Source organism: Natator depressus, chromosome 14 (assembly GCF_965152275.1).
Source record: "Natator depressus isolate rNatDep1 chromosome 14, rNatDep2.hap1, whole genome shotgun sequence".
Classification (NCBI taxonomy): Eukaryota; Metazoa; Chordata; order Testudines; family Cheloniidae; genus Natator; species Natator depressus.
The window spans coordinates 24,560,048-24,575,677 of NC_134247.1; the positions used below are offsets into that span (position 1 = coordinate 24,560,048).

At 45.3% G+C, this 15,630-nt stretch overlaps 1 protein-coding gene across 1 annotated transcript in view; it reads left to right on the top strand.

The window, feature by feature from the left end:
• Positions 1-11,790, top strand: part of SHISA6 (shisa family member 6) — a 376,791-nt gene extending 365,001 nt beyond the window's left edge. Inside the window, exon 6 of the mRNA XM_074971799.1 lies at positions 4,795-11,790. Coding sequence (XP_074827900.1) covers positions 4,795-5,348 — 554 coding nt within the window. The 3' untranslated portion in view covers positions 5,349-11,790. The remainder of the gene's footprint in view (positions 1-4,794) is intronic.
• The last annotated feature ends 3,840 nt before the right edge of the window (positions 11,791-15,630 follow it).

Consider the following 15,630-nt stretch of genomic DNA (forward strand, 5'->3'; position numbering starts at 1 on the left):
TTTCTGCCCCAAGTTATGTTTCCCACACACTGGTTTTAGACAAAGCAAAAATAAGTTTATTAACAACAAAAAATAGATTTTAAGGGATTATAAGGGATAGTAAACAGATCAAAGCAGTTTACCTAGCAAACAAACAAAACATGCAAACTAAGCTTAATATACTAAAGAGACTGAATATGAGTAGCAAATCCTCACCCTAAATGATGATTCAAGCAGGCTGCAGTGATTCTTAAGGGGCCAGTTGTACTTGCTTACAGCTTAAAAAACCCAGGTGTTCCTTTCACAGGCTAAAAATCCCTTTAGCCTGTGTCCAGCACTTCCCTGCAGTTCAATCCTTGCTCCACAGGTGATTCCCAGAGTCTCTTTGGGGCAGGGAGTCAGTGAAGAACCAAGATGATGTAACTCCCCTGCCTTAAATAGCTTTTGCATATGGCAGGAACCCTTTGTCTCAAAGCTTAGCGCCCATGCCAGGCAGTGGAAAAAAGTTGGTATTCCAAGATGGAGTCCAATACCAGGTGACCTGATTACATGTCCCTGTAGTGTCACAGCAACCATGAGTCAGAGGCTGTTTGTAGCGTCCTCAGGAAGCTCCCCCACACCCTACCCCACACCTTTCTGGTGGGAGATAAACTTCTTCTAAGGCCTGTTGTTTTCTCTAATGGCCCTTCCCAGCCAGTCATCTAGACTGAGTGCATTCTGCCTAATGGGCATTCCCCAGATGTAAACACATTTGTCATAAAGATATATAGTCACTGTTCCGAACTTCAGATACAAAAATGATACATGCATACAGATAGGATAATTATATTCAGTAAATCATAACCTTTTCAATGATATCTTACATGACCTACCTTGCATAAAATACATCAGAATTCTGTCATAATCTTATACTAATATCACTGTGACGAATATGGGGTGCAGTGTCACAAGCTGAACTCCACTAAAACACGCTTGCAACTGTTGCTTTTTTCAAATAATAGTTTAGTCGGAGAGACACAAAATGTCTCCCAAAGTACTATCTAGAACGAAATCCTGAAAATACAGAACAAGGTGATAGAGACAGAAACGTAGGTATAACCCATACCCTATCCATGCGGTGCTCCGTCCCTGTCTAGTGGCTGGGCCACATATAAAGGGGGATGAGGTTGCTGTGGCCTTGGGCCCTGTAGCTCAACTAGTAGTGGCTCAGGCTTGGAGACTGCAGAGGCCTGCAGCTGACAACACACTCAGGAGCATGGTGCAATATAGGCATAGTAAAAATCAGAGGCTTCCCCACCCTTGGTACTGAGAATGTGGGTCAGGACAGAGTGGAAGCCAGTGTTAGTGGTTACTCAGTGACAGTCACCCCTGTACAGAAGACTGGCCCAGGGACTGCTTAAGTCTCACATCAGGCCTTTGGCCCATTGTCTCAAGCTGTTGTTGTTTAACTGTTCGTGTGTCTAGTGGGCTTCTGCTGACAGTGACCACAATCAGGCAGCTGGGTCAAGTGGGAGGGCTGGTATTCTCTAAGGAAATAGACTATCTAGTGGGGAGAATCAGCCAGGCTTCTGTCAAGCTTCTCCTCGTTTCTTCCATCCCATAAACACTTCAGGGGCCATACCTTCTGGCATTGTTGCAATATTTTTACTACTGACTTCATATCTCTTCCACGAGGGCATTTCAGCCTTACATTTTTGTGACTGTATCAGACAGAGAGGGAGTGTTTGGGTTGTGTTTCTGTGTAGTTGCCCCCTTAGCCAGGATAGATTCAAAGGCATCTCTGTTGTGCCCCACTTGCCTTGCTCACCTTGAGACTGCTTTGACTGGCCTGTGAGCAGTTTTGCTCTTTCAATCATTTGAAGATGAAAAGAGGCTTCCACTAGATGAAGCTTTTCTCCCCCCACCCCTACTGTTCTCTTTAATATGCTCTCGTTCAGCCTCAGTGAGAATAAGAGGCTGGAGAAACAAGTGTTGTCCTTAACATATTCTCAGGTGTGCAGCCTTCACAAAGCAATTCACTGACAAGCTTTTGCCATCCAAGAAAGCTAGGGAAAGGGACATAGCAAAGGACTGATATTCCTGCACGCACTTCTCAGCCCTTGTTTCCCGGACAGCTAATCTCTGTCCCATGCAGTTGCAGGAGAGGTTCATTTTGATTAACCTGTCTGTTCTGCATGGACAAAGATTGCACAGGCATTCAGCTCAGTGTCTGTGGACACAGTCACCACCCCTCACACACACACTTTTGCAGCATGTTGAGAGCTAGTGGAATGCTGCCTTCCACGGCAGATGTGACTGCATGTCAGGGGTGCTGTATGTGTTTCATTCTGGGGTGAAGATTGTTGACAAGTCCTGGGGGGTTGGGAGCCCACTGGCCTGGTTGTGTTGGGTGTTTCTGGACACGCTGTAGCATAGTCACTGAAAGCCTTGCAGTGAAAGGAATGCAGAGGAGACAATTTACTGATCCTTAATCCTGGCCTTTAAACAGTCCCCCAGCCCATTGACACAAGACTTACATTGAAATCTGCTGTTAGCTTTGAGACGGCACGGTGTGCAATAAGACTAGATGCTCCCTTATTCACACCTCTGCGATGATATGTATTAACATAAGGCCACCATGGCAGTATGCAAGCAGGCCAGTGTTCAAGGGCCAAAGACATTGCACAGCTCTAAACTAGTGGTCATATTTCCCCAGGATTAGGGCGAAGGTAAGATCCAGAAGATGCCACAAAAACTGCTTCCTTTGAATAATTGTGGGATTGTTTCTTCAGGCTGTAACCTAGTTTTGGCAGGTTGTTCTACCTGCTCAGGGTCAGGTATTGTGGTGCTACCAATGAGTCAGACAGAGATCTCAAGGCCAATGTACCTCCACTCCAAGCCTTATGCGGCTTAAAATCCAACAAAAGGGGGGGATGTGCTGAGTCCCCATTTCTGTAACAGATCATCTAAGACAGAAGAACAACAGGCAGACCCGTGCACTTTTCATGGAACAAACTGCACCACACAGAGCTGAATGGTTTGTATGTCAGTCTCTGTTTCCCTGAGCTTCTCAAAGACTTTGGGATGGACCTCATATTTGTGCACTGATGTCCAGTGCCCTTAGGAAACTAAACACCAAACAGAAAGTACAGTGTCCCACAGGAGCACCCCATGCCCCTCAGAGCGAGTTCGCAGCTGAATTTACAAAAAAAAAGGTTTTTTTGAAAAAATACAGAGAGGGCGACTCTGATTGAAACCAGCATCCATGGAACATTCATGGCCAGTCACTGACAAACAACAAAATCACTTTAATAAATATAAAATATAATATAATACAATATAACATAATATAAAAGTTAGAATGATACTGTTGAAAGGAAACATCTCAACCTTCGAAGTGAAATGTTTCTGTAAGGGTGTGTCAGGGTTCCCTCCCCACTCTGAACTCTAGGGTACAGATGTGGGGACCCACATGAAAGACCCCCTAAGCTTATTTCTACCAGCTTAGGTTAAAACTTCCCCAAGGCACAAACTCTTTGCCCTTGGAGGCTGCACCACCAAGTGATTTAACAAAGGATCAGGGACAGGACCACTTGGAGTTCCTATTCCCCCAAAATATCCCCCCAAGCCCTTACACCCCCTTTCTTGGGGAGGCTTGAGAATAATATCCTAATCAATTGGTTACAAAGTGATCACCGACCCAAACCCCTGAGTGTTAGGATAATAGAGAATTCAGTCAGGTTCTTAAAAGAAACAGAACTTAAATTAAAGAAAAGGTAAAAGAATCACCTCTGTAAAATCAGGATGGTAAGTACTTTACAGAATAACAAAAGACTCAAAACCACAGAGGATTTCCCTTCTAGGCAAAACTTAAAGTTACAAAAACAGGGATAAACCTCCCTCTTAGCACAGGGAAAATTCACAAGCTAAAACAAAAGATAATCTAACGCATTTCTTTCCTATTACTTACTATTTCTGCAATACTAGATGCTTAGTTCAGATATAGCTTAGGGAGATGTATTTTTCCCTGCCCTGTTTCCTGGCTGGCTCTGAGAGACAGACAAAAAACCTTCCCCCACAGATTTGAAAGTATCTTCTCCCCTTATTGGTCCTTTTGGTCAGGTGCCCATCAGGTTATCTGAGCTTCTTAACTCTTTACTGGTAAAAGAGGAATTAACCCTTTACAGGGTAAAGAGGGATTTCATGCTACCCTTAGCTGTATGTTTATGACAGGGGGTTTCAATGTTTCTGAAACAAAATTTGTTATTTTTATTTCAAGCTCAATTAGGAAATTTCAGCTTTTTGTTCTAATTCGGGACAAAAGAAAATGTCTAAATGTCAGAATTTCCCACAGACTGGAAATTTTGTTTTCCAACCAGCTCGAATTCTCAGTGACCTGGTAATACTACAAATCACACGATATTTTGACATGGACTCAGCACACGGGGTTCATTGTGTGACATGTTAAAATTGCGATATAGCACACAGTAACTCACGTATGAACTGATGTCCCCACTGTCCCTGTATGGCTGTGTGTGTATACACATGATGTACGCTGTATCCATGTGTAATACATACATATTCACATAGTGCAAATAGACCCTTGAGTTCCATGATTGATAGCACAGTGCTATCGATGTCTATGGCAATGCCTAAATGTCTGAAGGATAAGGCAAAAGTCCTGATGGGTCTCCATGTTTGTGCTGCCTCAGACATTATCTAGTGCACCAGGGGGCCTTGTTCCAGAGCGCTGTTCTCTGTACACCATCCCTGCTCTCCCTCCTGTGACCACACCCTCGGCTGTTCCTAACACTGTTTCCCCTTTTCCCCTCCTAGCTGACAAAGAAGCTGATGAATATTACATGAAGAGGAGACACCTTCCTGATCTGGCAGCACGAGGGACCCTCCCTCTCAATGTCATCCAAATGTCTCAGAAACAGACCAACCACAGAGAACGGCCCCGCCGACCCATACGGGCTATGTCCCAGGACAGGGTGCTGTCCCCTGAGAGGGTCATGCCCGAGGAGTTCAGCATGTCCTATGAACGGATCCTCTCTGATGAACAGCTTTTGTCTGCAGAGCGCCTCCATTCCCAAGACCCCCTGCTCTCCCCGGAGCGCACGGGTTTCGCAGACCAGTCCATGTCGCGCGCATTGTCACACACAGATGTCTTTGTTTCTACGCCGGTCTTGGATCGCTACAGGATGACAAAGATGCACTCCCATCCCAGTGCCTCAAATAACTTGTACAATACCTTATGTATGAACCAAACTTCCGCCAAGCGCCAAGCATTCGCCTCCCGACGGCACAACACAGTGGAACAACTGCATTATATCCCAGGACACCACCACCATTACCGCACAGCAAGCAAAACAGAGGTGACTGTTTAATATGACACTGTGCATTGTAGATAATCAGTAAGGACTGGTGTGACCCCAGCACCCCAAACTGCAGTGGCCTTACAGGCCAAGATAACCTCTAACTGAGTGTCCGAAAAGACTTTTCTGACAGTCACATCTGCATTGTTTTTAAAACCATTCTCATGTTGTTGACATAAGAAGAAAAAATGGGCAATTGGAGAGAATCCCCAACATGCGCCAGTTTCTGTCAAAGAAAGCCATAGCAGCAGGCGGCACCTTCCAAGGGCTTATCTGCTGTAACTCACTTGTTTTTATGAATTTAGGATTTTTAAACTTCAAATTGCGCCAAGTCTCACAGAGCCCACGGTATGTTTGCAGCATCCTAGCCTGGCAGGGTGGGGCCCTGTCACCATCTCTCACACCAGCCTTTTTGGCCAGTACTGAATTTTTCAGTGACTACTTATATTGCCCTTGACTGCTAATAGTCACAGTCAAGCGTTAGATGCTAGGATGTCCCTCAAGTAGCTGTTGTTCTTCCTGATTTAAAAGTCAAAGCTTACTAGAGGACTGTCAGATCTAGTGACACAGTTAGCCTAGCTGATAAATGAAGTCTTGTTTATATTAAATATACTCATAAAACAGAAATATAATAGTGCCTACAAATTGCCTGCTCTCTCAGTGTAGGAAGTAGTGGGGTTGACGTGTCAATAAGCACAATTATGCTGAAATGCTCGTTAGGCCCTTTCTGCACTCATCCTTATTTCTGCAGTCTGTAAATAGAAAACGGGTGGGATTTCATTGGTTCAGCTTCTTGCCAACGTGGTGCCAGAGGCACCAAAACTCACCCATGATTACATTGCTGAAAAACACTTTGAGTGAAACACTGGCTCTGTTGAAATAGTAAAACTCCCATTGACTTCACTGGAGCCACGATTTCACCATCCTATTAACATCTCATTCCAGTCCAATTCCTCAGCTCTGTTTCTGAGCCTAATTATTCCTCTCAGCGACAACTGAGGACTCACCATTTCAGAGGAATGGCAAACCCTCTGCTAAATCTGTTTGAACAGATACAGACAGAAAAGTTTGTCTATTAACCCAAAACTAGATGGATATTTTCCAGTCATCGTCTGAGCAGACAGTTACATTTCATGTGCATAAATTATATATCCAACATAATTATACTAAATGGGCATGTTGTATATCTGATGTATAATGCTAATTAGATACAGAGTATTTGTAAATTCTTTCAAAAATAGACTCATGGGTCCAAAATTTGTGAGGTGTTTTGTATTTCAGTCTGTACTTACATTCTGTAGAACTAATTCAAACTAGGACATACCTCTGTGCACTGAGAGGAATCTCAGAGCTTGCGAAAGGCAGGTCAGCATCCCACTCCAAGTGATGGCATCCGTTGCCATATTAATGACCTTTCAACAGTTGCTCATTATGTCGCATATTCAGTTCCCATCACATGAGCACATGTTGTTTTCCCAACTGGCACAATGGAGCCCCCTGCCTGGATAAGATCATGAATGACTTCAGATTTTAAATACACATCTTAATAATTGCTAATTTAACTGGCCCATCTCTCTGCCTCTCCCCCACATACTCAGTAACTGCCCCTCCCCCCATACCTCATAAATGGCCCCTCCTCTCTTACCCTGTAACAAGCTGTCTTTGCACCTCCCCCACACTCCCCTTAAATGGCCCCTCTCTGCCCCTCCCCCACAGACCCTGTAACTGGTCTTTTTCCTATTCATTTTAACTAGCCCCACATACTCAGTAACTGCTGCTCCTCCTCATAACCCTCATACCCCTTAAATGCCCCCTACTTATATCCTATAACTAGCTGGTTTTGCCCCTCCCCCACACTCCCCTTAAATGGCCCCTCTCTTACTCACTTTAACTAGTCCCTTTCTCTGCCCCTCCGCCACATACCCTGTAACTGGCCCCTCCCCCACACTCCCCTTAGCGAGTCTCTCCCCTTCCCCCCCCACTTATCTCACCCCTCCTAACGCTGCTTTGGCTCCCACCCTGCAGAGCGACATACGGTGTGAGATGCTCCCAGGCTCTGTCTGGGCTCCAATCCCAGCCCCGGGCTAATTCTGAGGCACTCTGGGTCCCGTGGTGCCAGGCTGGCAGTGGGAAGGTGTTCTCCTTGGGTAGGCTGTTAAAGGCAGACCTTAGTGAGGAGCCTGTTCCCATTTGACATTAATCATGCTGCAATGCTCAAGGGCCCTGGCATTGCCTGCCCCAATCAGGGGCTGTGCATGACCCAGTCTCTAGGTCCCGGGGCTCAGTACATTGGGAAGGGAGTCAAGCGACGAGGAGTACAGGGCTTTGTTTGACAGAAACTGTGCTGGGATGGAACAACCAAGGGTCACCCTGGTCTAGGTGCCTGTATTATGTTCCCTCAGGGCTAAAACCTCTCTGGGCAATGTGATCAGAATGAATCCTCTCCCTGCTTGTATAGCGTTCTGCCATGGCCCCCGCAGGGGACAGAAGAACAGCCACTCTGAGCAGCTCCTCGCTCCTTTCTCTCCACTGACGCTCCCCTCCCACCTCCTCAGCCCAGTCCCAGCCCCTCGGATGTGGACACTTCTCAGAAACAGCCACGCCACTGAGCTTTCACCCCGATTCCCCACGTCTTGAGGGCCAGGGCTAATTCCGAACTGAATGGAGCTGTTTGCAGCTGCCGCCATCTTTGATAGCGAGGTGCTGACCACAGAGTCTGTGGAGCTCTGCGTTATGGACCAGGATGTAGGCGGTCTGGCCTTGTGGTCAGAGCAAGAATTAGGACTAGTGGGCGGAGAAGGTATCCAGATTGGGGAAATGGGACGAGAGTCAGCACCAGAGTCATGGCCAGTTACCAGAGCCAGGGATTGAAGCTGAAGGTCAGAGCCAAGGTTAGATTCCAAATGTCCGAGCCAAGGGTCAAGCCAGAGTCAGAAGGGAGCCAAGGGAAGGAGCCAGGGAAGGAGCCAAGAATGGTAACTGATGATTGGCGGTGAGGCACAAAGGTAGGAACTGGAGGAGAGGCAAGAATCAAGCACAGAGCAGGAGCATGGTGGGAACGGGAGTGAAGGCAGCCATGAGGCAGGAGTGGAGCAGGAATAGGGTTGGGTGCAGGAGGCAGGCACAAGTAGGGGCCAATGCAGCCACAACAGGAAATCGCCTTGCTGCTCAGACAAACTTCCTGTTCCTCCTCCTGCCTTAAATAGCATGGTTTGACCAATCAGTGGAGCCCGGCGATCCACCAATCAAGGTGCCCATGGTGGTGCCTTGGCTGAGGCTATATAGTCCTACTAGCTTCTTGGCCCATCAAGTTTTGGTAGACATTGGGTAGAAGACACGATACAGCAGCTGTCTGGGAAATCCCAGGACTTGCTTCAAGACACAGGACATCACACCCTGACTCCCTTCTCACTCCAGTGTAAACCAGGAGCCATTCCACTGTAAACAGAGTGTGAGAAGAGATACAGGCCTGGTTTCCAGCAGTCTGTGGGGAGAAGCAGGGCTCAGTGTGGGACACTCAGACACAGGGTTAGGACACTCATCTCTCTTCTTCTATGGCCAAGCACAGCTCTCTGGATGGCTCTTTTCCCACGAGCTCCATTCTTTGCTTCCATTTTCAGTTCATGAGTTAAGAAGCTACTGGAGTAGGTGTAGCTACCAAACCTCTTCTCCTAAGTCCTCTTCACAGATGCTGTGTTGTGCTCCAGGCCATTTGATTGCAGAGCTTCACCTGTCCTGTTTCACAAAGGTTGCAGGCCCTCTGCCAGCCTGTCCTACTTGGGCAATAATCTTCCAAAGAAATTCTGGCCCCTCTCTCCCTGTCTCTTTCACCCATGCAGCTGGGTGAAGCTGATGTATCCCACAGGAGCAATCAACAGACCCTTCAAGGCACACTCTCTTCAGGGAAGCAGTCGCCATCAAAGCAAGGTTTGGCAGTTTCTCTTGAGAATGCTTCTTGCACTGGATACTGCATATCTCTTCTGGACACCGCTCTGTTGTGTGACTTGCCTTGTGTGGCATGATAGGCAGGTAACTGGCACAGCAATGTTCAGCACAAGCCACTGTTTGATTGGATTGAGTTCCTCCTTGTCCCTCTTTCTGAGGGCTTGTCACTCAGAGGCTGCATGGTCTGGGGCTTGGAGTCACAATGACGCTGGTGGACTAGTCCCAGCTTTGCCAGTGACTGGCAGTGTGACCTCCCCGTGCTTTGTTCAGCTCCCCTTTAGCCAAATGAGAAGAATAATAATACGGGAGTGTGGTGGGGTTAATTCAGTAATGTCTACAAAGTGCGTTGAGAGTTGCCGAGTACACCGCAGAAGAGCAAAGTATTATAATTAGTAGTAGCATTGTTATTTGTTGGTTGGAAGATGATGTGCTACATTACTGTGTCTGGACTGGCAAGAGTCCACAAATGCTCACCCTATTCAGAGGGAGAATGCGCTGGGTGGGACAGCTTCACAGAATAACCCACTGGTTTACTTCTGTCCTGTAACTTGTCCATTTTCTCTCTAGCCAGCTGCAGTCCCCATGGCAGCTCTCACACATCCTTCAACTTCCCTGCTCCATCCTGCCCAGGTCTGAGCCACCTTCTGACCCTCTCCTCAGGATGAAAGCAGAGTGCAGTCCAGATTCCTCAGTACAATAGATCTGACTTATGATGAATCTTACCCGTCCTAGCCATGGGTGGCCATAAGCATCTGCAGAGTGCCAAGCTCCCAAAATGCATGTGGGGAGGAGAAAAGGGTATGCATAATATGCCCCGGGTTTATAGCATTTCCTACAAACTGGTATTGACTTTGCATGCCCCGGGCAGTATTATACAACAGTGAGTTGCATTGGGGAACCCCGGAATTCAGACTGACCCTGTAACAATCTTGTCTCCTGAGATCTATAGACACAGTCTTTGAAATATGGAAACTATTTTTAATGAACCACATGTCACATTAAAACTTCATCAGAGCTGATGAAAATGTTTTCAGATATGTTTTAAAGGCACCAAATTGTGTTTTAATGAAAATGACCATATTGTCCAACGTTTTAATGTTCCTTTTTTAAACGACACTCTGATTCAGGGGTGTGGAGAAGCGTGAGGTGGGAAATGGTAACCGAGATACAAGATATCCTTTCCTTGCCCAGAGTTAATTTCTTCTTACTGCTCTGCCTTCCTGACCACACGCAATGACAGGCCCATGAAGCTGGGCTTCACAGCTGCAGATACATAGTATTATATCAAAACAGTCCACATCCGAAATGTGCAACATGATGGGATTTGGGCACTGACTCTATACAAGCAGAATCATCCCAGGGAAAAGGGAGATAGTTCCCAGCAGTTGGGAAAAGTTCTTCATAACAAACAAAGGTTCATGAAACAGGGTAACATTTAACTGTAAAGGAAGTATATGTTCTAATTTGTGACTGATTAGCCATTTTCAGTTTATGTAGCAGAGGACTAGCTCGTCTTAACTTTAGTTTCAGATTTATTCTATAGAGTTGGAAGGAGGAACTACACTGAAAGCTGGTTAATACATGTAGATTTCATGTGCTGGGGAGGTAAAACTATGGGAAGTTTTGAAAAGTTGGATTAAATATTTTCATTAAAAAAAAGTGTTGTTAGCAATAATTGTGTCCGGCTGTTTCTTAGAAAATAGCCATTTGTATGTTGTTTGTTCACAAGCTGATCATAAAGGTATAATTAGCAGGCTGTCTTTAGCTGGTTTTAGGCTTACAACTGAGATATCCTTGTTAGTTCTAAATCTGACTGTCTAAAAAAAAAAATCTACATTTGACCCGCTGAAAGCCCATAGGCTAGAACAGAGATGGGATTATTCTGTTCCAATATATTTATGTAAATCTGAAAGTGATCTACTATCTCAATAGTTAGAGAAATGACATTTTGTGTCTCTTGTGTGCTCTTCATTATGTGTGAAAATTCTCACTGTTGGTGCCATTCACGACAGCAGTGAAATGTGAGAGCCAAGACATTCTGAAGTTCTGCCCATGTGCTTTGTAATAGCTTCTTACAACCTTCATTCCGTAAATTGGTTAGAAATTTTGTAGCAAGAATTTTTTGGCTCTAAGAAAGACATTTCTTACTGTAATATTTTTAGTTTTTGGGACAATATTTCCTAAGAGGGGGTTAGGTGGACATTTTTGTGCTTTAGCCCAATTTATGGATTCCGTGTTTATTATACAGTAGTACTGATGAGAAAGTACATTTGTATCTGTAACTTTGCACAGACTCTTGGTTAACCATTAAATAAGCTTCAAGATGAGCAGTATTTGACTGTTTTTCTCTGTATTATTCTTGTTGTTATACTTACCAGTAAAAGCACATTCTATATGTACTGTAAACAAAAATATTATCAGTTTAGTAAAATTTAGAGGTCTTAAGGATTTTTCCACTTTTGTCAGTAACAAATATTTATGGATTCCAAAATAAAGCAATTTAAACATATCAATTGTTTCCTTTTTTTATATCTATTGCAGGGGGAATCAAAGGCCATTCTGTTGGCAGCTTTTGCAACCTTTGTCAGCAGAGTTTGAAAGGAGCATATCTCTATTTCTGTCTGTGTGCTTAAATAGCAACTATTAAAATGAATACTATGAGGTCTGGAGAGTCTTTATTTTTTATGTATTTATTTATTGCTTTTCATCATCATGCTAGGAAATAGAAAGGAGATACAAAGTCATGCCATTTGCTGTAGAAATTCTATCCTAGATTAAATCATTTACCATTTATAAGACTATTTTTAAACTTTGTCCTATTTAATTTAGTATTAGAAAAGGGTGCTCTATTTTGTATTCAGAGTTTTACCTCTGCCCATTCACAACACTCTAGTACACTGCAAGTGAACTGTGTGACAAAGCTCCGAGCCGGCGCTTGGTTGGTGGGTCCTGCGCTTCCGGGCAGGTTCAGTGGCCTCAGAAGCTTGCTAAGGCCGTCAGTGTGACCTCCCTTTCTCAGTGTAGTGGCAAGGGTCACAGCCTATCGAGCTACTTTAATCACAGGCCAGTATGGGAGGTGGAAAGGGGGAATACCCCACAGTCTCTGTTGATCCCTTGACCTAGTAGGTGCAGTTCGGCCTCCTGCCTGGACCGAGGCCTGCTTCCCCTCTCAAGGGGATCTCTGTAGAGCATGGGGGTCGGTGGGAAGGGACCCGGGCCCACCCTATACTCCTGGTTCCAGCCCAGGGACCCTAATGGTAGCAGCTGTTGGCAGCTTCCCCATCGCCACTGGAACTGCTTTGATTCCCTGGGCCACTTCCGAGTGGGCCCCCTTTTCTAGCTTCACCCTTCACACTTTTTCAGGCTTCAGCAATGCTTCCTCTCCTCTAGCTCCTTTCACCGGGGCTTTTCTGAGGGAAATGGAAGGAGAGCTTTTAAACAATATGAGTGGGACCTTTATTGGTTCCAGCTGTCTCCATTAGCCTAATGGCCTTAACTGGTTAATTGGCATCAGGTGTCTCAGTTGGCCTGGAGAAGCCCCTGTTTGGCTATCCAGGGAACAGGGACCTGCTCATCCTGAGGCTGATACACCTGCCTTTCCCCACTCTCTTATCGCCTTCTGGTCTGAGGCCGTCACAACTGTTACACAAATTCTACACCTCTTGTATTCTTCACTAGATTATTAGTAGAACTTTGCATATAACATGTGTGCGCACACACAAAATTCCACAAATATTCATTTGTGGTTTTAGTCAAATTTGCTTTGGCAGCCTTTGTGACATGTTTGTCGTCATTCTCTGCAAATAGAACGTTCACAAAAACAGAGAATCTCAAGTGAACATCAGAAAATAGTCATGGAAACAAATTTTGAATTCATAAGGGCTTGTTTACATGAACATTTAGTTCAAGGCAAGCTGGGGTGTAAAATTACCCCGCACCAACCTGCCATGCACAGAGGCTTGGTCCACACTAAGAGTTTAGGTCCGTATAAGTATGTCATTCATGGGCGTGAAAAATCCACACCCTTGAGCAACACATTTAACTGACCTAGCCCCCAGTGTAGACAGTGCTAGGTTGGCAGGAGAATTCTCCTGTTGACCTAGCTGCCACCTCTCAGGGAGGTGCAGTACCTATGCCAATGGGAGAACCCCTCCCATTAGCACAGGTAGCATCTTCACTGAAGCTACAGCTGCGCCGGTGCATCATTTTAAGTGTAGCTAAGCCCTGAGTGTCTACGTGGACCTTCCTGAAGCACACTAACAGTTCCTTAGTGCACTTGGATCTACCCCACTATGAAATGGGAGTGGATCAAAGAGGAACTATTAGGGCATGTCAGCAGGATCCACCTGGACAGTTAGTGCACAGCAGGCTGGCGTGGAGTAGATTCACACCCCAGCATGCTGCAAACTAAATGTTCATGTAGACACATGTTCCAATTCACAGCGGGAATCTGAACCAAAGTGTCAGGCTCCTCCGGTCAAGGGCAAGAAACACACAACATGGCCTGTTTGCCCAAGGGAAACTGACTAGCACAGCTTGAATTCGGCCGTAGGAGCCTTACAGAGAAGTGGTTGGAAGGCTGGTCTGGTGGACAGAGCACTGGCCAGGGATACAAGAGACAGGGTGGGAGGTAAAATTTTCAAAAGTGTCTAAGGCCTGGTGTCTACACCAGGTGTCTACGGTGCATGGTTAGGTTGGCATAAGCTGCCTTACATTGATCTAGCTGCGGAAGTGTCATCACTTAAATTTGGCTCCTGCTGACATAAGTGTCTCTCTATGCTGATTTAGTAACACACCTCCTTGAGTGGCATATGTAATTAGGTTGATGCAGTGTCAGTGCAGACACTGCGTTGCTTACGTTGACTGTTCCTGTCTTTCAGGAACCATCCCACAATGTCCCACACTGACAGTACAATCAATACAAGTGCTCCTGGTGAGGAGATGAACTGCTGACACAAGGAGCCAACTGTGCGCCCACAAAAGCAATGTAATAACTGTGGTGGCTAATGTAAGTTAGGGTGACATAATTTTAGTGTGGACGTGTCCTGAGTGACTTGGAAGCCTTAGTCCCACTGACTTTCACTTTTGAAAATGGGACATAGGCACTGTGACGGGTTCGGTCACAGAAACTTCCCTCAAGACCGTCACTTGATGAGCTGGGAACAACCCTCCTGCCAAAACAGCTGCCCCTCCACTCCTGTTTTGCTGAGTTAGACACTCCAGTCAGCTCCAGCACAGACCCACGCCTCTCTGCAGTTCCCTGAAACTGAGATGCACTCAGTCCAGGGGCTTCTCAGTTAACAGGGACTTTCCCAGCACCCAGTTTTCAGCCTTTCTGGGAACCTGAACCCCAAATAAATCCTTTTACTCTGTATAAAGCTTATATAGGGTAAATTCATAAATTGTCCACCCTCTATAACACTGATAGAGAGATATGCACAGCTGTTTGCTTCCCCAGTATTAATCATTTACTCTGGGTATATTAATAAACGAAAGTGACTGTATTAAGTGTAAAAAGTAGGATTTAAGTGGTTTCAAGTAATAACAGACAGAAAAAAGTAAGTCACCAAGCAAAATAAAGCAAAAACATGCAAGTCTAAGCCTAATAAATTAAGAAACTGATTACAGATAATATCTCACCCTCAGAGATGTTCCAATAAGCTTCTTTCACAGACTAGAGTTCTTCCTAGTCTGGGCCCAATCCTTTCCCCTAGTACAGTCCTTGTTAGTTCCAGCAGACATCTTAGGTGGTAAGCAGGGATTTTCTCATGACGAGCAGTCGCTATTTTCCTGCTCCACCCCCTTTTATAGCTTTGGCACAAGGCGGGAATCTTTTTTATCTCTGGGTCCCCTCCCCTCCTTCTAAATAGAAAAGTATCAGATTTAAGACGGATTTCATTATCAGGTGACATGTTCACATGTCACTGTAAGACCCCTAGTCTCCATTCCCCATGGGCTGGCCCACACCTTCACAGGAAGGCTTTCAAGTAACTAAGGCCCCATTTACAACTGACTGTCCTATTCAATGATAGCCATCAGGATTCTAAACCACTGTTAATGGCCCACCCTTTGCATAATTACAGTAGGATCTCAGAGTTATACTTCATATTTCTAGCTTCAGATACAAGAATGATACATGCATACAAATAGGAGGAATATATTCAGTAGGTTATAACCTTCGTTATGATACCTTACAAGAGACCTTTCACATAAAGCATACTCCATTTACATCATATTCATATTCACACTCATAAGCATATTCCCATAAAACATATGGAGTGCAACGTCACAGACACTTAAGTCATTTTGGCACACTGGAAAGTGTTACACCTGGGTCTATCCCTGGCTC